The following is a 22,066-nucleotide window of genomic DNA, read 5'->3' as shown; positions in this document are numbered from 1 at the left end:
TTGTTTTAGTGTCCTTGTAACATGTTACATGTACTTACTGTAGGAAATTATGAATAATTACATGCAACTAACCCAACAGTAAGTACATGTTAATATTGTTCCCCACTTAAATGTATTAATACATTGTATAAATGACAGTGTAACCCAAAAAATGTGATAGATTAAAAAATCAATGAAATTGTATATTAAGTCTCTGCTATTAAAAAAAAAGACCGATTCTATAAAGTTATTAAACTGTTTTGAACAAGATACCATATTTTTTGTTGGTAATTTTTCAGAATTAACAACAACTTTAAGCGGAAACTGTGGTTACCATGGTATTCTGTGTGTGTGAGGCAGCTTACTATATTTTGAGACGCAAACAGTGTCTATTAATTGATCATGTGTGCATTTCCGTCTACTGTATCAAACGACTATTAAAAGTCCACCTCTCTCAGCTCTACTGCTACTGAATTGTTCTTTCACACTTGTTACATTGTTGCTGTTTGCAAATGTGGCCGCGTGCGCGCGCGCGCGCGTGCGTTTCCTTTTCGAGTGTTTGTAGTCTGTCAAATGTCGTGACGTCACGTCTGAAGTCGCAGCGTAAAATGTAACTTTGCTACAGCCAAATCTACATGTCCGCAAGACTTCACATCAACTCAGAACCCAGCATGGGATTATTAAACACGGCAGGAAATCAACAAAGTCCGGGAAGAAAGAACACCAGAGGCTCGATCTAACCAACTTCTGAGTGGGGGGGGGGGAAGGACATTTTGGACCGTGTGTTCCGGGTTTTCGCGCTTACACTCTGTTTTGTTAACCAAAGTGACGCTTGTAGAAAGTTGGAGAGTTGTAGTGGCGTTTGCGCGCGCATGGGCTTGTTTGTTTATGTAATTCAACTGAAGAAAGTAGAGCTGAGGTCTCCAATGCAATGACTACTAACTACAACGAGGAACTGGACTTCAGGCTGATATTTGGAGAAAGCAGTTATTCTCATCAGTCGCTGAGCCACACAGGTTTGTACGTTACTTTCAGCGGACGCGACGCGACGATTCCAACGCTCCGATTGTATCAATGAAGTGCGTGCAAGCGCGCGGTTATAATGGGAGCGACGTAACGTTAGTTGAGTCGCGGCTAGAATGTTTTACAGAAGTGGCCATGTTTGGATCTGTGTGTGTGTCATGAATATATGCAACTGTGTTTTAAATGACTGAAAGTCACTTCCTTATCTTTCAACATCAAGTGTAGTTGAAGCGCTTAAAGAGGAAGGTCAAAACCTAATCACGCGAAACATCTTTCAAAAACATGAAGCGTGTGTAATACATTATGTTTTGTGCCAATCTTATCGTCGTGGATTGTAGACAAAGAATAATACGAATAATAACCATTATTAATAATAATAACACGATTATTATTCATAATAATATTGGCACTGTGTGCATGTTACTGTACTTCCCTAAATACTGTAGGCTACTGTTGACGTTGTTAATGCAAATGATACTGTCTACTGTAATTGATCTTTCTATCCTTAGGTAAACCTCGCTGATAACATGGTTAAATTCACAGCAAATCACCTTTCAGTTTTTATTGCTGAGCATTTGACTGTCGAAGCTTGAGTGCGTGTTACTTCTTTATGGTAGACACATAGTGTTATCAGTGTGACAGCATCCCTAGCTCGTGGATCAGAGTGTCCGTGTGTGTGTGTGTGTGTGTGATATTTATGGTTAGCTACTGTTGCACTTCTGTCAGTTTGCTCATGTGTCTGAATGAGCCAGAAGAGCATCTCTCGAAATGCATTTGCTCAAGTACAGTTTGCCAGTGTGTGTCCTGTTGAAGTATGCTTAACATTTCTTCACACTCTTGTAAACAACCTTTCTTGTGGTGTTTTTTTTCTGAAGGTTTCGTTTACTAAATTAGTACATTTTGCTGAAGGACATTGCTGACTTAAAACCTAATAAAGTTACTGGATTGTATTTATCCTTCCAAAAGAAATTAATAAACGATACTGTCCTTAAACATTGTACAGAATAACAATTCATCAGTGTTATAATAAAAAGTTTGTTTCATGATATTTAATCAAAATATAAGAACTGCTCTGCCTCTGAAACATCTCCATCTTGTGTTTCACATAGTCTGAGTTACTGGATAATGTTAACCAATAGTGCCTAAAGTTATGCAGTGATGGACCTTAGGTAGACAACAAAGGTTGACTTGACTGGCCAATCATTTGGTGCAAAGGAAAACGGCTCTGATTAGGAGTCTGGAGTAAAAAATAAATTAAAAAAAGTAAAAGAAAATTGCGACTTTTTGTCTCACACTTTCGCGTTTACATCTTGCAATTCTGACTTTATAACATTCAATTGCGACTTTATATCAAGCAATTCTGACTTTCACAGACAAGGCGTAAGCAGGTCTCAGACTAAAATGCATGTTTGAGTTGTTTTAACTGAAAGCAACTTGCACTGACATATCTTAAAATATGTCAGTGCCATTGTTTTGTCTCAAGATGCACTACAGTAATGTTTTTTTCTAAGGCATGTTTATAAAAGCAATTTAAATGCCCTAATTAAACTAAGGCCTAATCCTGGATTAATCTAAAGCCTGTCTGTGAAACCCGGCCTAACTTGCAATTGCAAGCTTACACAGTATATCACGCAATTCTGAGAAAAAAAAGTTGCAAGTACATTTGTTATATTTTATTCAGTGGTGGACACAAGCTTCCATGGGAGTTGGATGGTTCAGTCTTATTTCCTCCACAGTCTGATTCCTACGGCGTATGTCCTAAAGTAATAAGCCATTTTAGTCCAATGTAAATACAAGGAATTCCCAATGGACAAAATCATGCCCCACCGTACTTTTTCTTGTTTTTTTTATCCCGTTTCTCTCAAAAATTAAAATCCCTTTATGTAAAACCTGGAATACACTGGACTTTTGTAAAATCTGAACAGATTTTAAAGCACTAGGCAAGTAGGCATCATACACTGACTAAACTGCTGAGGATCACACACACGTCTTTCAAGTTGGTACATGCATGACACTATCCGCGTTTCCATTACAGATGTGCACAACTTTTTTGATATTTTATAAATGTTATAAAAAAAAACGATTGCGCAATGACGGCGTTTCCATTATCCGATGTTATGCGACTAAATCGTCATTTTGTTCCTCTTGCGATAAGTCCTTCCAAAAAATCATGGCAAGGGATGTTTGTAGGTTAAAGTGCATCCCAGCCACCACACTAGCTATTATTTTTAATGGAAGGAGAGACATAGGCGTGTTATCCAAGCATTAATGGGAAGGAAGCCCCTTATACTGGGAGCGGCACATATGAAGAGTTTCTGGGTGTTTCTCCCTCATATCTGCTTCAAGCTCTTGATAAATTGTGGCATTTCTTTGTTGTTTAGAATCCAGTATTCCTGTAATACTTTTATGAGTTTAATAAAGAACTCTGTCTCGTCTTCTGTCCAAACATACCGCGCCATCTTTAAAGACGTACGTCAGGTGACCTGTAAATGTGAGTATTGGGAGTAAATTGGGAGTAATTTCAATTGGCGCAATTTGAAGGGGAATGGAAACGCAGCTGTGTGTTCTAAAATCGGCTCAAAATATCAAACATGTCTGATAAAAAATTGGAGTCTGTGGCCATCATGCATTGACTTTCGGCATCTAAGCATTGGCAAATCGTTGAGTAGTGTATTCCAGCCTTAAGTGTAAACCAAGATATGTCATATTAAGGGGTATTGTGTTCAAATTACCGTAACCTTTTTTCTGTTACTCTAGAATCCAGATCGGATGATGACGCCAACTCCTACCCTCTCTTTCCTTCTGACCCCAACCATCCGACAGAACAGCAGGACAGCTATACAAACCAGCCTTATGGCACCCCTCACCCTGGGTCCCTGCAACCCATGGATTCTCCCAGTAGGGTGTTTGACTGTCCCAGCATCCAGATCACCTCTATCCCTGCCAACTGCCTCCAGGATCTGGGAAGCCACCAGTTGGGCCAGTCAGCAGGAGCTTGTGGGGAAGCGTGTGCTGGGTCTCTATCGAGGGACCAGCTCTTCCTGCCATTGGATGGATCCTATAGGGACACGTCCTCACTGTGTCCCAGCCCCTGCAGCAGTTTGTCGTCCCGCAGCTGGTTGTCTGATGCCTCGTCCTGTGAATCCTTCTCGCACATCTACGATGATGTGGAGGCAGAGCTGAACGAGGCGGCCGCTCGAGTTCGACTCGCGTCTCCTCTAATGTCACCATTGACGTCTCCTCTGCCGTCCCCCCTCACCTCTCCCCAGGCGTCTCCTCAAGTGTCTCCGCAAGTCTCCCCCTTCGGTTCTCCTGGATGCATGGCTGCATATGGAGACGACTCTTGGTATCGTTACCAACAACAACATCATCTGCAAACTCTGCAATATCAGTCGCTGTCACCGTATCAGTCGCCCCGCACCAGCATCACTGAGGACACGTGGCTCAGTCCCCATCCACACTCCTCGTCCTCACGGCCCTCCTCACGGCCCTCCTCTCGGCCAACATCGCCATGTGGGAAAAGACGACATTCCAGTGCAGAGGTCATTCCTGGTTTGGCGTCCCCTCACCGTTCCCCCAACGTAACACCATCTCACTCTCCTCGGGGGAGTGTCACTGAGGAGACGTGGATGAGCGGTGCCACGTTTGCCCCCTACCAGACCTTTCCACTGGAGGTAGACATCCCATCCAAAACAAGAAAAACATATCAGACCAACAACCAGCACCAGGATCAAGCGTCTCTGTTGCCTGGACATGAGGACTCAGGTCTTCAAGACCAAGGTCTTGCAAATCCATCGCTAAACTCGGGCATAGCTGTGTCCCTGCCCAGTTTAAGGAAAGAGGATATAGTGGAACACTTCTTAGCCGTTCCAACGCACTTCCCTTGGGCTAAACCCAAACAAGTCAATACTACTCCTTTATACAGGTAAATTGCATGTATGCATAGGATTTATTTCGCAGCCTTTGGCTTTGGATAAGTGCCAGTTATATCATAGATTGTTAGCCTTGTTGCTCCATCGTTATTAGGGTTATAATAATGGGTGTTCTGTTTCAATGACCAATTCCCAAAAACAACAGCTACGTTTGTTAAAGCCACTGCTGTTCTTTATTTCTTGCTCAGGTCCACATCTTTACCACCACTGGAATGTCCTCTGCCCAGTCAGTGTGGGCAATGTGAGTTAAAGATCGAGATCCAACCTAAACCTCACCACAGAGCCCATTATGAGACGGAGGGCAGTCGAGGGGCCATTAAATCCGACTGTGGAAGACACCCTGTTGTAAAGGTCAGGTTTTACACCAGCTCTCGCAATAGCCTTTTATAAATTCCCCTATAGTTGAAGGTTTCTGGCAGTGGTTTGTGTTCGGGCCTGGTCGCCTTTTTGTCTGAGAAATGCCAGATGGGAGTGAAAAACCTGTTTGGAAACAGTCATTTTTGCAATTCCATTTGGTGCCACTAGTGAATTAGAAATGGAAATATGTACATGTGATTCATTGATTATGGTTAATTATTGATGGAGTAGTTCATCCATCATTGCCTACTTGTTCTGTGTTGGTTTTGTTCATCACAGAAACTGTATTGTGCAAAATTGGAACTTGCACAGCAGATGTTTTCATTACTCATTCTGGTAATTGAGAATGGGTTCCTTACCTCAAGGTTTGTTGCTCATCTGACACCTGCTCCAGTAAAAATAAAAGACCAAAATACCAGATTATTGTTTGAATGCATTTAATTATTTACATAATATTATTATGCATTATAATTTTTTTGTTAAACTAGTATTAGTTTAGAGATAATATTGGATAAATGATCTAATTTTGCCTATAATAGAAGTTAAGATTAATGTGATTCATGTGATGAATATCAGACAGTCTTAGCTTTTGATCCAGTCAGCGCGTGGTATTTTTAACAGGGTACAAGCTAATGTTACATGTGTTGGCCTGTTTGTTTACCTTAGCTACCAATAACACAAATGGACAACCTTTCCTACCATTAGAGGAACAGAAGTTCTTAGCTTTGAAAACTAGAAAATGAAAGTTATTCAACACAAACTTTGAATGTTGGCTGGAAAGGCTAGCCTGATGTGGGCTACTTTGAATACTTTAAGGGCTATAGTGCATTAAAGCGTTGATGGACAGGCACATACCATTTATTTGGAATAATCAGATGCATGTTTACTCATATTGTTTGTTCTCGCATTTGTAGCTAATAGGGTGTAATGAAAAACCCATCAGCCTGCAGATGTTCATTGGGACAGCGGATGATCGGTACACCAGGCCACACCCGTTCTATCAAGTGCACAGGATTACTGGAAAAACTGTAGCGACTCCGAGTCAAGAGACAGTGATATCCAGCACCAAAGTTCTTGAAATTCCTCTCCTTCCTGAAAACAACATGTGTGCCAGGTACCTGTCAAACAAACCTCTGATTTACATTCACCATGAGCTGCACTTTTTGCATAAATGATATATTGACATGGCTGACAGGTTAGTCTTTCGAACAAGAAGATGGCAGCTCTTAATGGAAAATATGTGAAATTCAGAACAGAACAGAACTCTTAATTTTTTGTTCAATTTTGCCCCTCAGGGAATAAATAGTACTTTTAATAAAATATGTTTAATGAGGTTCTTTTCTGGCCAATGAACGAACAGTGTATGATTAGGATTCAGGCAGCATTATAGGTCAGAAGTCAGATTGGTTTGGACCAATCAGAATATTATCCAGTTCCATCTGGTTTAAGATCAGAGTCATCACACCTGGATGGAGACGGGTTCTATATTTCTTCTATGACCTCTAGTTGCTGCGTTTTGGACTAGCTGTAGTTTGTTTATTAAGCGTGCAGGGCAACCACCCATAAGAGCATTACAATAATCTAGCCTTGAGGTCATGAACGCATGAACTAACTGTTCCGCATTTTTCATTGAAAGCATATGTCGTAATTTAGATATATTTTTCAGATGGAAGAATGCGGTTTTACATATACTAGAAACGTGGCTTTCAAATGAAAGATTGCTATCAAAGAGCACACCCAAGTTACTAACCAACGACGAAGACTTGACAGAGCAGCCATCAATTGTTAGACAGTATTCTAGGTTAGTACGTGCAGAGGTTTTTGGTCCAATCATTCGAAATTCAGTCAATTAAGTACTAGGAAATTCGCCGGGGTTTCGTTGGGGCGCAAAGAAATATAGAGCTGAGTATCGTCAGCATAACAGTGAAAACTAATGCCCTGCTTCCTAATGATATCTCCCAAGGGTAGCATGTACAGAGTAAACGGCAACGGTCCTAGTACTGAGCCTTGTGGTACTCCATACTGAACTTGTGATCGATAAAACATTTCTTCATTTACTGCTACAAACTGATAATGGTCAGATAGTATGATTTAAACCATGCTAATGCAATTCCACTAATGCCAACATAATTGACCAACATAATCGAGTCTATTTAAAAGAATGTTGTTGTCAATGGTATCAAATGCAGCACTAAGATCGAGTAACACTAATAGAGAGATACAACCACTATCGGATGATAAGAGCAAATCATTTGTGACTATGCTGTCTCATTGCTATGGTACGGTCTAAATCCTGATTGGAAATCCTCGCAGATATCATTTCTTTCTAAGAAGGAACATAGTTGTGAGGATACTGCTTTTTCTAATATCTTTTACAAAAAGGGTAGATTTGATATCGGCCTGTCATTGACTAATTATCTAAGATCAAGTTGCATTTTTTTCTTTTTAATAAGAGGTTTAATAATAGCCAGCTTAAAAGTTTTCGGTACATATCCTAGTGACAGAGATGAATTAATGGTATTAAGAAGAGGATCTATGACCGCTGGAAGCATTTCTTTCAATAGCTTAGTCGGTATAGGGTCTAACATGCATGTTGTTGATTTAGATGATTTAACGAGTTTAGACAATTCTTCCTCTCCTATTGCAATGAATGAATGGAATTTTACCTCAGGGAGACTACAATGCACTGTCTGATGTGATACTGTAGTAGATGGTTGCATAGTTATAATGTCCTCTCTAATATTATCAATCATGTAAGTAAAAAAGTTCATAAAGTCATTACTGCTATGCTCTTTGGAAACTTCAGAAGTAGAAGCTTTATTTATTGTTAATTTAGCCAATGTGTCAAATAAACACCTAGGGTTGTGTTGGTTTTCTTCTAAGAGAGTCGAAAAATAAGCAGATCTAGCCGTTTGTAAGGCTTTTCTGTACGCAATCGTGCTCTATGTCTAGTTTAGTTTTCTTCCAGTTGCGCTCCATTTTTCTGGCTGCTCTCTTAAGGGCCCAGGTGTGCTCGTTGTACCACGACATTGGACTATTTTCTTTAATCTTCTTTAAGCGCAAAGGAGCACTGTGTTTAAAGTGCTGGAAAAGAGTCAAGTTTCTGTCGCAATATCGAGTTCTTCTAGGCTATCTGGGATGCTGAGGAGATGAAACTGATTAGGAATATTATTAATAAAGCAATCTTTAGTGGCAGAAGTGATAGTTCTAACATATTTGTAACACGGAGTCGGCTTTGCAGCCTTGGCTAAATGAAGTTTACACAAGACTAGATAATGATCTGAGGTGTCATCGCTCTGCTGCAGAATTTCAACGGCATCAACATTGATTCCATGTGACAATATTAGATCTGAAGTATGATTATGACAATGAGTAGGTCCTGACATGTGTTGTCTAACTCCAATAGAGTTCAGAATGTCTCTAAATTTCAATCCCAATGCATCTTTTTTGTTATCTATATATTAAAATCACCAACAATTAGAACTTTATCTGCAGCCAGTACTAACACTAACACTAGCAAATTCTTTGATAAAGTCTGTATGGTGCCCTGGTGGCCTGTATACAGTAGCCAGCACAAATGTCAAATGTGATTTATCATTTACACTTGATAGTGTTACATTAAACACTTCAAAAGAATTATATTTCAAACTAGACTTTTCAGTAATTCTGAAGATATTACTATAGATTACAGCAACACTCTTTATCTTTCAGACGTGGCTCGTTTTTAAAACAGTAAAAACCTGTTTTTAGCCAGGTTTCTGTCAAACACAACATGTCTAGGTTATAATCTGTGATATAATCTGTACTTTTAAAGTAAGGGATCGAATATTCAGCAACCCGAGCTTTATCATTTGTTCATCTGTATTATATCTATTTTTTAATTGTTGAACATCGATAAAATGTTTACCCTTAGATGGGTTTGGGAGTTTTTTATATTTCCTAATTCGGGGAACAGACACAGTCTCTATATGATGATATAGACCGCTTCCTGACCTGAGCCCCAATTCATGTTTGAGCTCTAAGACTATGTGCCAATATTACTAGAGAGAAGAGCAGCACCATCCCAGCAGGGATGAATACCATCTCTTTTCAACAGTTCTCTTTTCCAATTGTCTATGAACCCTATATTATTCTGAATCTGCGGACACCACTAATAAACATCATACACCTGCTATATTGCTAAATCGACCCAATTTTTCATATCAACAGAAAAATATACCGGGATAACCTGGCTTCTATTGAGACTCCACTGCCTCATAGTTAATGATATGCAAGTTCGCTGTTAACGATATGCTAAAGCCCGCCGGCACGTTGACCTGATTAGTTACAAGGTCGTTTGTGATGTCAGAAACACCAGAAATTTCAATTATGAATTTGCACATGGTTTGTCTTAAAGCATTTTAAAAACACCACATAAACAACATTAAAAGCTGGATTTTCACCACAGGGGGACTTTAAACGTGAGATTTAGCTAATAGTTTATATTGAGTCTCTCTGTTTATATTGAGTCTCTCTGAGCCACTGTCAGCAAATAGCACCATTTATGTCACTCTTTGGTTTAATTTCACTTGCTAACTTAATTTTATTATTAAATTATTAAATAAACAGAATTTAACTGACTGTAATCTTTAATGGCTGCCTTCTGTCAACTTTCTTTGAAAGCATCGACTGTGCTGGGATCCTGAAGCTACGAAACTCAGACATCGAGTTGCGTAAGGGAGAGACTGATATCGGGCGTAAGAACACGCGTGTGCGCACCGTGTTTCGTGTTCACATCCCGCAACACGGCGGCAAAGTGCTGTCACTGCAGGTGGCGTCCGTACCAATAGAATGCTGTAAGTTTTTTATGTGGATTTCCTATGTGAAATTATGTAAAACATGCATTGAATACGTTAAATATTAAATGCTAGTTATTGCATGTCAAAGTCAACTGATATTGGTGGAGGAATATCCTCATTCTAGAGAGCCTTTCCTGGATCAAAATTGTATGTCCATGTGAACAAGATGATGTCATCAATAAGGTCCATTTCCTTATAAGAGAAATATTGTACATTTTTAAACATGTAAAAGAAAACTTTAAATATTTAAAATACTTTTAAAAAGTTTTAAATACATTATATAGATGGCCAGACATTGACTAAAAGCCACAAAAATCTAATTTTGTATTTGAAAATGTCACCGAACCGTATTGATTAACATTTCCTCTGCAATTTAAAGCCATTGTTTTTCTCTGTTGACCAGCTCAACGCTTAGCTCAGGAACTTCCTCAAGTCGACAGCTTTAGTCCCGCCTGTGGTTCTGTGACTGGAGGAGAAGAGATGCTTATAACAGGCCAAAACATCAGTCCAGAATCAATAGTGGTCTTTCTAGAAAAGAGCTCTGGTAAGTGAAATCATCTATTATAATAACCATTCTCACAGTGTATGTAACTTGCGGGTTGCAGAGACGAGGAGAAAGAGGATCTAATTGCTGCAGTTTAAATGTATTAACAAGAACAAAAAGGAAACAATACAACTCAGGAACAAACTCTCAGGCAGGAACAGAACAACCAAGCTTAGCGCAACAATAACAGAGAACTGAACTGAACTGAACCAAACACAGGGCTTAAATACACAGTGAACTAATCAAAGAAATGAGACACAGGTGACATGACTAATTACACACTGAGGAACCCAGGAGACACCGTTTTCAAAAAAACGTACAACTTTTTGTGTGTTTTGGCCGTTCATTTACACGACAACGGCGTTTTGGGTGCCTGAAAAAGCTAACTTTTGAAAACAGGTTTCAAAGTGGACGTTTTTGAAAACGGTCTCCGTGTAAACAGTAAAAACGTGAATCTGTGGAAACGATGACGTCATGCAGACTCATATGACTTGTTCAGTCTATACTATAGTGTTTCATCGCCATCTAATGGCCTGGCAGCAGAATACAGGGTTTTGAGTCGTTTTCACGGATCCGTGTGAATTGGGATCATTTTGTACCCTTAAACAGATCAAACATAACCCTGACACACCGCTAGTCTGCATCTGAAATCGCATACTTGCCTAATATAGTAGACAAAAACAGTACTCATAAAAGAACAGGCTAAAAGTACCCGGATGACCGACTGCTTCCGGTGAGATTCTGAAGTGTGTTTTTGATGGACACTTTCCTATCCCATGAGGCCACGGATTTATGAATAGCGGTGAAGCAACGTAACTTACGCCGGTAGATCACATGATAATGACAACGTGGCGAATGTAGTACCTCCGGATTACATGTATATAGAACTTACTTTTTAGCGGCTGTGAAGTAATTCAAAATAAGAAGAGGATAAGTACCTACTGAAGAGAGTATGTGATTTGAGATGAAGCCCATGACTCTCTGCTCTAATTAGGAGCTGTTTTAGCAATACATTTTGGATGACAGTTTGTTATGTAATAACAAAAGAGCCTTTGTATTGTCTTTTTTCCATTCCAGATGGTAAAACACAATGGGAGGTCGATGTGAGGGCTTTACAAGAGAAGAGTCCAAATGTGAGCATAATAAGTTATTGATTTTGTTATAAAACACTCATATTCTTCATTTTATTTAAACAACATGGCATATGTTCATTGTTAAATGCACATCCCATTGAGATCTATAATTACAGGTGTCTCTTGTGTGTTCCCATTCCTGTTTAGACAAGCATAGTGGTAAAGATTCCTCCGTACTACAAGAAAACCACGGCTTCCTCCACCCAGGTGCAGTTCTATGTCAGCAATGGCAAAAGGAAGAGAAGTGTCTCACAGTTCTTCACCTATCTTTCAGGTAATAGTCCTTGCGAGTAGAACTATCAGCAACACTGGTCCACTTTGGTGGCAAGAACTGCCAGTTAGACGGCAAGAGGCAGTCTGACTAATATATCAAGGTCAATCTAAAATAGACCGGTAGTAGCTCATTCATGTAATGAACAGTCTCTAGGAACGTGTAAAACGTTTCACTGTAACTGAAACCACATACAGAGGTAGTCAAAAACACTTGTGACCACAAAAAGCCTTTGTAGTTGTAGAAACGCTCCGTCCTTAGTGCGTCCCGGACCGCAGTGAAGCACTTCCTACTCGTCGCACTTTCACATAACGTGTGTTGTGAGAGAGCACACTAAAACAAGTCATTCAAACTTCACTGTGTTGTATAAAAATACAATTTTCAATGGTAACACAGCTGATCTCATTATCATTTCCATTTACTTGCATATCCTTCAATTCCTTTCCCGTTTACTTCCACAAAATCCAGATACTAGTAGTCACAGTTAATATGTTAATACCAGGTGGAATCATGGATGTCTCAGCTGATGACTTGTGATCGGATCACCAAAACACATCTTAATACCAGGCAGAAACAAGGCCTAGGTGTCTCAAACAAAACTCTGAACAGATTTAATAGCCTCCTGAGACCCAGAAAAAAAAAGTTTTTTGAATTTAGTTTTTTTCCATGTCATCACACTGTTTAGAGCACAATAAACAAATGGTAAAAAAACATATATATAAAATAATATTTTATTCATACGTTATGCTATGTCCTCTGTAGTGGACGCCAGGACTAAGTTGTTTAAAAAATAAAATGACATGAAATTATATGTATAGGCAAAAACAATGGGATTTTTTTTTCAATCACCAATACATTTTGGGGTTTCAGGATTTTTTCAACCAAAATTTGTATAAAGATTATTCTCACCTATGTTATGAAAGAAATAATGGAATGAATTGATACACCATTTTACTTTTTGCAATATGTGGGTAAAATGGCCATAAGTTAATATTCCCATTCAATGCAATGTATCTATACACTGTATCTAATTTGCACATTAATGTGTTCTGGGAGCAACATTTAATGAAAGAATAAAGGGTAATAATTGGAGTAATAATTGGCAACATTTTAATAATAATATCTAACATTTCATAGGAATATTGATGTATAATTTATTTCCATATTCACTTGTTGTGTCTCCCAGAATGCCTGATAAACATGATTTTAGTCCTGATGTCCTCTACAGTGGACACGTTTGAAATCAATGCCCTGTTCTGTAACAGAAAGTTTTTTTTTTTTTTAAACCCCTTAACATTTTCCTGAGATGTTGTTTTATGAAATACAATTTGAAAAGTAGTCCAATTTATATTATAATTACACTATATTATCATATTTCCATAAGAATGCTACATTTGATCACTAAATTAATGTCAGACATTTTTAAAGACCAAGGAGAAGTTGTTTTCATGGTGAAACCTCCAAACATTTGGTATCTCTGAAAAGTCCTGAATGTGCTCTTTACAGGACACCCAGGTTGTGTCATGTGACATGTATGATGTCAGAGAAATTCACTAAAATATAATGTCCACTACAGTGGACAAAAGTCTATTCTTGGGTCCCAGGAGATATATATGTTCTGAAGCGTTTGTTGTAGCAGCCTGGTAACTTTAAAAATAAATAAATAAATAAATAGACCATTTCTGTGTACCAATTTGTGTAGGACATGGATAGCCAACCCTGCTCCTGGAAGGCTACCATCCTGCAGAGTTTATTTCTTTGCCTAATCAAACATACTAATCAAGGTGTTCAGGATTACTCATTAATGTTGGAGCAGGGTTAGATCTGAAGGTCTGCTGGGTTGGCAACACCTTGGGTAGAGGCTAACCAATCAAATTTGAGCTTCTAGGTTTGGAGATTGAAAACTTTAAAATCTGTATAATATGCCATGTTGTCTGAGACTGAGGCCCTGTTTACACCTAGTATTAAGATGTGTTTTGGTGATCCGATCATAAGTGGACGACGCCAAATATGGGTGTAAACGGGGTCTAAAACGTTTTGAACTTGTCCACTTTCCACCACTTCCAGAGGTAGTCGAAAACACATTTGACCGGATTGCTTTCGTAGTGTAAACGCTCATGTGGTCAAATGTGTTCAAACAGCCACAAAAGACCTACTGACCTAATGTGTAAATATTCTCCTCTCAAAGAAATCAGGACAGAAGTGGTTGAAAGTGGACAAAAGAGACGGATTAAAATACAGGTGTAAACGGGAATGTGTCTCCCTCGTCTACTTGTGATCCGATCGACCAAAACACATCTTAAAGGAGTAGTTCACTTTCAAATAAAAATTTCCTGATAAGTTACACACCCCCACTTCATCCAAGATGTCCATGTCTTTCTTTCTTCAGTCGAAGAGAAATGAAGGTTTTTGAGGAAAACATTCCAGAATTTTTCTCCATATATTGGACTTCAATGGCAACAAACGGTTTGAAGGTCCAGATGTCAGTCTCAATGCAGCTTCAAAGGCTCGACACGATCCCAGCCGAGAAATAAGGGTCTTATCTAACGAAACGATCTGTAATTTTCTAAAAAAAAATAAAAATTATATACTTTTTAACCACAAATGCCCGTCTTGTACCATCTCTGAGATGGGCCACGCATTACGTAATCACGTTGGAAAGGTCACGCTTGACGCAGTCGGAAGTGCCGACCCACTGTTTACAAGTTTGGAGTAGGAGGACCGTTCAAAGTTATTGTATGTTGAATGACACATATTTATATGTATTTGTGTCAGTTTATTGCATATCCTGGATGTTTAATGATGTCATGCGTGACCTTTCCAATGTGATGACGCAAAGCGTGGCCCATCTCAGAGATGGTACAAGACGGGCATTTGTGGTTAAAAAGTATATATTATTTTTTTTTTTTTAGAAAATGACCGATCGTTTCGCTAGATAAGACCCTTATTTCTCAACTGGGATCGTGTCGAGACTTTGAAGCTGCACTGAAACTGACATCTGGACCTTCAAACCGTTGGTTGCCATTGAAGTCCATTATATGGAGAAAGATCCTGGAATGTTTTCCTCAAAAACCTTCATTTATTTTCGCCTGAAGAAAGAAAGACATGGACATCTTGGATGACATGGGGGAGAGTAAATTATCGGGACATTTTTATTTGAAAGTGAACTACTCCTTTAATACCAGGTGTAAACAGGGCCTTAGAATACTATAGAACTGGACAATTTAGGACTCAATTGGACAATATAATATATCAATTTTCAAATGTTTTGAGAAATGAAGAAATGTCCACAAAGCTAATCTGTAATGTGTTGAACACCCTCCTTCCAAAGCAGTGCATGTGAAGCAGGAGTTTGGCATGAGGCCGGACCTTAATACCAACGGCCAGCATCCAGCCGCGTCCCCAACAGGTCTCAGCGCCACTGGGGACTCGATCTCTTCAGATGAGGTCCAGCCTCTGGAGCAGTGGCTGCTGACCGAAGGGTCCCCATCTTCAGCCCATCTCTGCTACTCACCTCAGGATCTGCATCTGAGCCGCTCTCATCCGGCAGACCGAATCCTTGATGCCGTAGCAGACCTCCACCCTATGTTCTCACTGGTGGATTTCAACAACTCTTTGTACCAAAAACCTCAACAGGATCTGTCTTACAAAGGACAACCTAGTCTTCCAATGGTTGGGGGTTCACTGCAAGGCTGCAACTCATCCCAAATCCCTGCAGAGCAACCCAGGTCTCACCGAGGTGAAGGATACCAAGGCTTCCCTTCAGAACACACTCATAATCTCTACAACCGTGGCTCTATCTCAGTGTCCAGCACCTCTGTTCTAACTAGCGCAAATGTGGAAACATCTGGTCTGGATCCGGTGCAGTTCCCACAGTCGTCCTCTTCCCAGGTGCTTCTTCTTTCCCACCAGCCTACTCTTGCCAAAGTGCCTTCCAACTCACCGTCTATCCGAGAGAGCTTGATGGACCCTCAACCTTCAGGCGCATCTCTTGAGGAGTCCAGCGAACGCTACAGTTTGCCACAAGGTGGAGAAAGCCTTGATATTAAACAGGAACCAGATGAAGAGAAAGAGCTTGGCTTTCAGTCCATAGGCCTACAGGATATCACTCTCGATGATGGTAAGACTCCAAGGAGAACCGTTTTAAATGAATGAAGTAAAGGGAACAATGCTGATTATGACCACATACATTCATTTCGTTTCTCAGTTTATATAAACAATCTAAATTACTCTCTGAGGTAAGGGATTCCCCACAACTGTTTCTGAGGTATAGCCACTAGACTTAAAGTTCCTCTGTGGTAAAAAATCCAGCTTTTAATGTTGTTTATATGTCTATGTGGTGTTTTAAATATGCTTTAAGATAAACCATGTGCAGATTCATAAGTCGACAGCATTGCTGAGCAGGGACGTGCACAGGAATTTTGAGGGGCAGTTGCTCTGACCTGAAAAAAGGGAACCCCCCCCCCCCCCCCCAAAAAAAAGCGCTTAGATTTTGGGAAAAAATACAATCCTTTTTTAACCTTTTGGCTTCCCGTACATTCAGTTGTGCTTCTTGCTCGTATTCAGTTCGTGAGCTATGTAAACCATTTGCCATTGCCACACAGTCACACCTGACACTTCAGTGCTCCCAATACAATCCTCCCTCCTTTAAACAAAACAGTCAAAGAATAAGTAGCTACAACAATATAGAACAGAATGAGGTTCAAACAAACAATATTTATTGAATAGAGTATTTTCTATAGAATGTTAACATAACAAGTGAATATTAACGTAAACATAAATAAGAAGAAAATAATAAATTATAACCCTGAGCTTTGGCTTTTGGGATTAACTTTGGTTCTCTCTACAGCCTGGGTATTTTCGGCATCAGTATGATTTTTTTTATTATTATTATGCATGTTGAAGCAATTCTTGATTTATGGTTATTATTTACTGAGGGATGTGCATTCATATTGAGCAGTATGTCCAGCTAATCAACATTTTAAATTCAATATAGCCTATAAATCAATAGTCAATCAATGTCAAATTGTCAATACATTGCTTTCTATCTTGCATAATTAGTGCAGTTGTTTAGAGTTTTTAACTACACTGAGACTAGATAATCAGTGTCTTGTTTTTCATGTGTACTTTGATTGGGAGTGCCATCATTCACGTGCATGTATTGTACAGTATGTCTGGTCTCCACAAATTTCTGCTTGAAAAATGCGAGTTTCATTACGTGCACGCGCATGAACGCACGATAACACACGCGACGCGGTTATGTTTTCTGAGCTGCAGTAAACAAACACCGTTGCACTTTGTCGTTTATCAAAAACAAACGTAATTTTTTTTATTTTACTCTCACTTTTGTCAGGCACAAAGTGATGCAAGAGATGCACTGCCTGCCCAGCTAAGACCGAAAAACATCAAACTATGCTGACATCAAACTAGAGAGGAGAGAACACAAGTTTACCTGATTGTTGTTCCCGCAATTCACTCTCATGGTTTTTTCTTCTTCCTCTTTTCGTGACCAAAAGGATAGTTTCGCTTCATTTTGTCATGGATGTTTTACACATTAATTGACGCGCTATGACACGAGATGGAGGCGGGGCCTTAAGTAATTTGCGGGGTCTTACGCACCGGTCGCGTGCAGCGCTGCAGCCACGTAAACAGTTGAGCTGAGTGCCCGAATGGAAGTGAATGAGGCTTTTGCGATTTTTTTTATTTTTATTTTTCTAGGCCTACGTGAAATTCTGCATCCATTGTACGATGTTTTATTTTTATTTATTTTTTTCCCTCGGAAGGGCAACCTGAGTCGAGAAGGGCATATGGGCAGTTGCCCGGGCAACCTGAGCAACCCCCCTGTGCACGTCCCTGTTGCTGAGTATTTTCTGCTTAAAACTGCAGTGAACCAAAGACAGTCTCAAAAACACGGTTTGAAATCGCTGGTGTTTCTGACGTCACAAACTACCTTGAAACCAATCAGATCAACGTGTGATGTCAACCAGTGGATCTCTGAGCTGAGTGAGTGAGTGGAGGCGGGGCTCAATTGAATATTCATAGAACCGCGCATAATAAATGAGGCAAGGGTGTTGAGTTACATTCAAGTTTCAAGGAAAAATTTAGTGATCAAAGATGAGCTTTAAGGGATAAAGTGATTGACTGCAGGATGACTTTAACAGTAAGTCTTAGCTGCCTAGAACAGTATTTCCACCACTAAAAACAAATTCACTCCCCAAGCAACAAACATACAAGTTTCACATTTATGCTTCTAAACTCTCCTTTTCCTAGATTCCTATTGTAAGTGCATTACTGTAATGAGTGCATCAACTAAATTAGATTTGTTTGTTTGTACAAACTAAGGGTCGGCTCAAAATTATTTTCAGTGGTAATCAAGATTATGCCAAATATTTTGATGATAAAGACGAATTTATATTGTACCTGGAACATTTCTTTCCACACTTCATGTGTGAGTGGGTTTAGGATTTCATTATGCTAAGTAATCAAGAGTTTAGTGACCAAGAAATAAGTCCATTAACATTTGCACATGAACACCTGGTATTACTGTGTGACTGCACCTGTTTATTCCAGACCATATTATCTGTTTACATGCAATACACGCTTTTGACCGTGTCTCATGCTGAGTCAGTAACTCACGCCAAGCTAACTAACTTTGTGGCATATGCTAGCCAGGATTTTTGTTTACACTCTAGAAAAACTAGCAGCTGCCACCCCTAGTGTCTGGACGCCGGTTCGGTTTGGGCCTAATTATAGTCTCTAGTCCCGCAGTGCGGTGGGAAAGAGGATACTGGCATTGCATGGAGTCACTGAACGAGCTAAATATAACGTGAAGGCTAATCCACCGCTAGTTTTGCGCAGCTGTATTGTGACAGTCTTGCATATACTGCACTTTAGATGTTGCTGCTGTTAGCCTGGAAGAAGACAGTTTAAATGAAAGTAGAAGTTTGATTGAACTTGAACTTTGTTAATGAAGGTGTTTATACCTGCTTTTTTCTGTGGACAGTAGAGTAGAATATATTTAGCTATTAAAGGAACAGCTCACCCTCAAGTTGTTCCAAACCTGTATGAATATCTTTCTTCTGCTGAACACAAAAGAAGATATTTTGAAGAATGTCGCCGGTAACCAGACAGTTGATGGTCCCCATTGACTTCCATAGTATTTTGGATGACAGAAAGTATATTTTTGGGTGAACTCTCCTTTTAAGCTTCTTGCTTTTACATCCAATTGGTTTAGCAGAGTGAGATATACAATAATAAATAAATATATTTCAATATGGTATTACTGTAGAAATGTAGAACATTTCTTATTCATTTTTGTATTATGTTAGGCTTTGAACTTAAGTTTAACAGTGTTGAAAAGAGTGACAGCATGTGCAAATTAGCCTGTAGGTACATATAGTTTTGATGTCTGTGTCTGAGTGAGAAAAGAATTGATGTTATTTGAAATATGTAGCATTTCCTGCCAATGATCCACATAGACTGATGTTGTGCTCTCTGTGTGAAGAGTTATGACCTCAGTGACCTAACTATTGAGAAACGGGTCCTAGCGATTGTAAAATATATATATAAATACACTCTCCGGCCACTTTATTAGGTACCCCATGCTAGTAACGGGTTGGACCCCCTTTTGCCTTCAGAACTGCCTCAATTCTTCGTGGCATAGATTCAACAAGGTGCTGGAAGCATTCCTCAGGGAGTTTGGTCCATATTGACATGATGGCATCACACAGTTGCCGCAGATTTGTCGGCTGCACATCCATGATGCGAATCTCCCGTTCCACCACATCCCAAAGATGCTCTATTGGATTGAGATCTGGTGACTGTGGAGGCCATTTTAGTACAGTGAACTCATTGTCATGTTCAAGAAAACCAATTTGAAATGATTAGAGCTTTGTGACATGGTGGAAGTAGCCATCAGAGGATGGGTACATGGTGGCCATAAAGGGATGGACATGGTCAGAAACAATGCTCAGGTAGGCCGTGGCATTTAAACGATGCCCAATTGGCACTAAGGGGCCTAAAGTGTGCCAGGAAAACATCCCCCACACCATTACACCACCACCACCAGCCTGCACAGTGGTAACAAGGCATGATGGTTCCATGTTCTCATTCTGTTTACGCCAAATTCTGACTCTAACATCTGAATGTCTCAACAGAAATCGAGACTCATCAGACCAGGCAACATTTTTCCAGTCTTCAACTGTTCAATTTTGGTGAGCTCTTGCAAATTGTAGCCTCTTTTTCCTATTTGTAGTGGAGATGAGTGGTACCCGGTGGAGTCTTCTGCTGTTGTAGCCCATCCGCCTCAAGGTTGTGCATGTTGTGGCTTCACAAATGCTTTTCTGCATACCTCGGTTGTAACGAGTGGTTATTTCAGTCACTGTTGCCCTTCTATCAGCTCGAACCAGTCTGGCCATTCTCCTCTGACCTCTGGCATCAACAAGGCATTTCCGCCCACAGAACTGCCGCTCACTGGATGTTTTTTCTTCTTCGGACCATTCTCTGTAAACCCTAGAGATGGTTGTGCGTGAAAATCCCAGTAGATTAGCAGTTTCTGAAATACTCAGACCAGCCCTTCTGGCACCAACAATCATGCCACGTTCAAAGTCACTCAAATCAACTTTCTTCCCCATACTGATGCTCGGTTTGAACTGCAGGAGATTGTCTTGACCATGTCTACATGCCTAAATGCACTGAGGTGCCGCCATGTGATTGGCTGCTTAGAAATTAAGTGTTAACGAGCAGTTGGACAGGTGTACCTAATAAAGTGGCCGGTGAGTGTATATGTGTATTTAAAAACAACACTAAAATACAACAAATGAAACTATATAACATGAATAAAATAATTTAAAAAAATGAAAACAGGGTTCAGATTAAATAATAAATTACATATCATAAATATGTAATTTTATAATGAAACAAACCCTGCCAGGACAGAACTTGTGTAGTATTTCCATTACCTGGCGCACCAGTAGCGTGTGGAGAGCACAGGTGCAGTGGACCACCCCTGATGAGTGAGTGCTGTTGTCCGGCTTCATGATCGCGCGCGTGTGTGTGTGAGAGAGAGAGAGTGTGTGTGTGTGTGTGTGTGTAAGAGAGAGAGAGATAGTGTGTGTGTGTGTGTGTGTGTGTGTGTGTGAGAGTGAGAGTGAGAGAGAGAGAGAGAGAGAGAGAGAGAGAGAGAGAGAGAGAGAGAGAGAGAGAGAGAGAGAGAGAGAGAGAGAGAGAGAGAGAGAGAGAGAGAGAGAGAGAGAGAGAGAGAGAGAGAGAGAGAGAGAGAGAGAGAGTTGTTGTTGTTGTTGTCTTTCATCTTTGCTCAAACAGATTATTGTCCTAATGCACACATCTACCTTTTCTGGCTTAAATATATTTATAGCTCTTTAAATATATCTAACTCTGTTTCTTTCAATATGCGTAATGAAAGTCATGTTGTAAATAACTTGTTGTTTGTTTAAAGTGTATTAATAGATGTGTTTGGTTATTGGAAAGGCTCTTTGTCAGCGAAACCAGCTGTATTTCAGGAACTAGTTGAGACTAGGCTTGAGCTTTTAGGTTGGAAGCTTAACAGTAAAACACTGTAATAATTATGACTGCGTTTAACACCGCTGTAGCTTTAAATTAGAGCTGGAAGGAAATACTCATGTTTGCACACACACAACACTGCCCTCAGGTGGATTTAATAAAGACGGACAATGATAATGAATGTTGATGTTGACATACAGTATAATGAGATTCAACCCTACAGTATGTGTGTGCAATTCACCCCTAAACAAACATCTTTTCTTCTTCTTTGCAGTAAGTGAAATCATTGTAAGAGACTTGTTCGAGACTCCAGATTCAGGGAACGCCAGCAGCGCTCCGTAACTCAAAGATCCCAAAGATTCTCAGCGGAAACCGATGATCCGAGACCTGGACATCTCACTGAACCGCTTGGACTGATTCGGTCTCAGTGTCCTGCATCTACTGCACATTTAGAAAAGATTTTCTAT

The 22,066-nt window shown here is 39.9% G+C and overlaps 1 protein-coding gene across 2 annotated transcripts; it reads left to right on the top strand.

Annotated features, from left to right (window-relative positions):
* Nucleotides 1-536: 536 nt before the first annotated feature.
* On the top strand, nucleotides 537-21,953 carry nfatc3b (nuclear factor of activated T cells 3b). 2 transcript variants are annotated; one of them, XM_056245741.1, is made up of 10 exons: nucleotides 537-995; nucleotides 3,760-4,927; nucleotides 5,123-5,285; nucleotides 6,206-6,405; nucleotides 9,954-10,126; nucleotides 10,533-10,673; nucleotides 11,751-11,806; nucleotides 11,954-12,080; nucleotides 15,412-16,197; nucleotides 21,874-21,953. In XM_056245741.1, the coding sequence occupies exons 1-10, from the start codon at nucleotides 911-913 to the stop codon at nucleotides 21,939-21,941; spliced, it is 2,967 nt and encodes a 988-aa protein (XP_056101716.1). In that variant the 5' UTR covers nucleotides 537-910; the 3' UTR covers nucleotides 21,942-21,953. The 2 variants fall into 2 exon arrangements, with proteins under 2 accessions (XP_056101716.1, XP_056101715.1); XM_056245740.1 differs by having other exon boundaries at nucleotides 15,409-16,197.
* The last annotated feature ends 113 nt before the right edge of the window (nucleotides 21,954-22,066 follow it).

The sequence above is a fragment of the Rhinichthys klamathensis genome, unplaced genomic scaffold, assembly GCF_029890125.1.
Source record: "Rhinichthys klamathensis goyatoka isolate OS25496 unplaced genomic scaffold, OSU_Roscu_1.1 h1tg000033l_1, whole genome shotgun sequence".
Classification (NCBI taxonomy): domain Eukaryota; kingdom Metazoa; phylum Chordata; class Actinopteri; order Cypriniformes; family Leuciscidae; genus Rhinichthys; species Rhinichthys klamathensis.
This window is presented reverse-complemented; position numbering and strand designations above follow the sequence as displayed.

What these genes read in the sequence shown, in the direction of transcription:
- nfatc3b (XM_056245740.1), top strand. Translation starts at nt 911, where the DNA reads ATGACTACTAACTACAACGAGGAACTGGACTTCAGGCTGATATTTGGA. An exon ending in TCAGTCGCTGAGCCACACAG is followed by an intron (nt 996 to 3,759) that starts GTTTGTACGTTA and finishes CTGTTACTCTAG; the next exon opens with AATCCAGATCGGATGATGAC. An exon ending in GAAGACACCCTGTTGTAAAG is followed by an intron (nt 5,286 to 6,205) that starts GTCAGGTTTTAC and finishes TCGCATTTGTAG; the next exon opens with CTAATAGGGTGTAATGAAAA.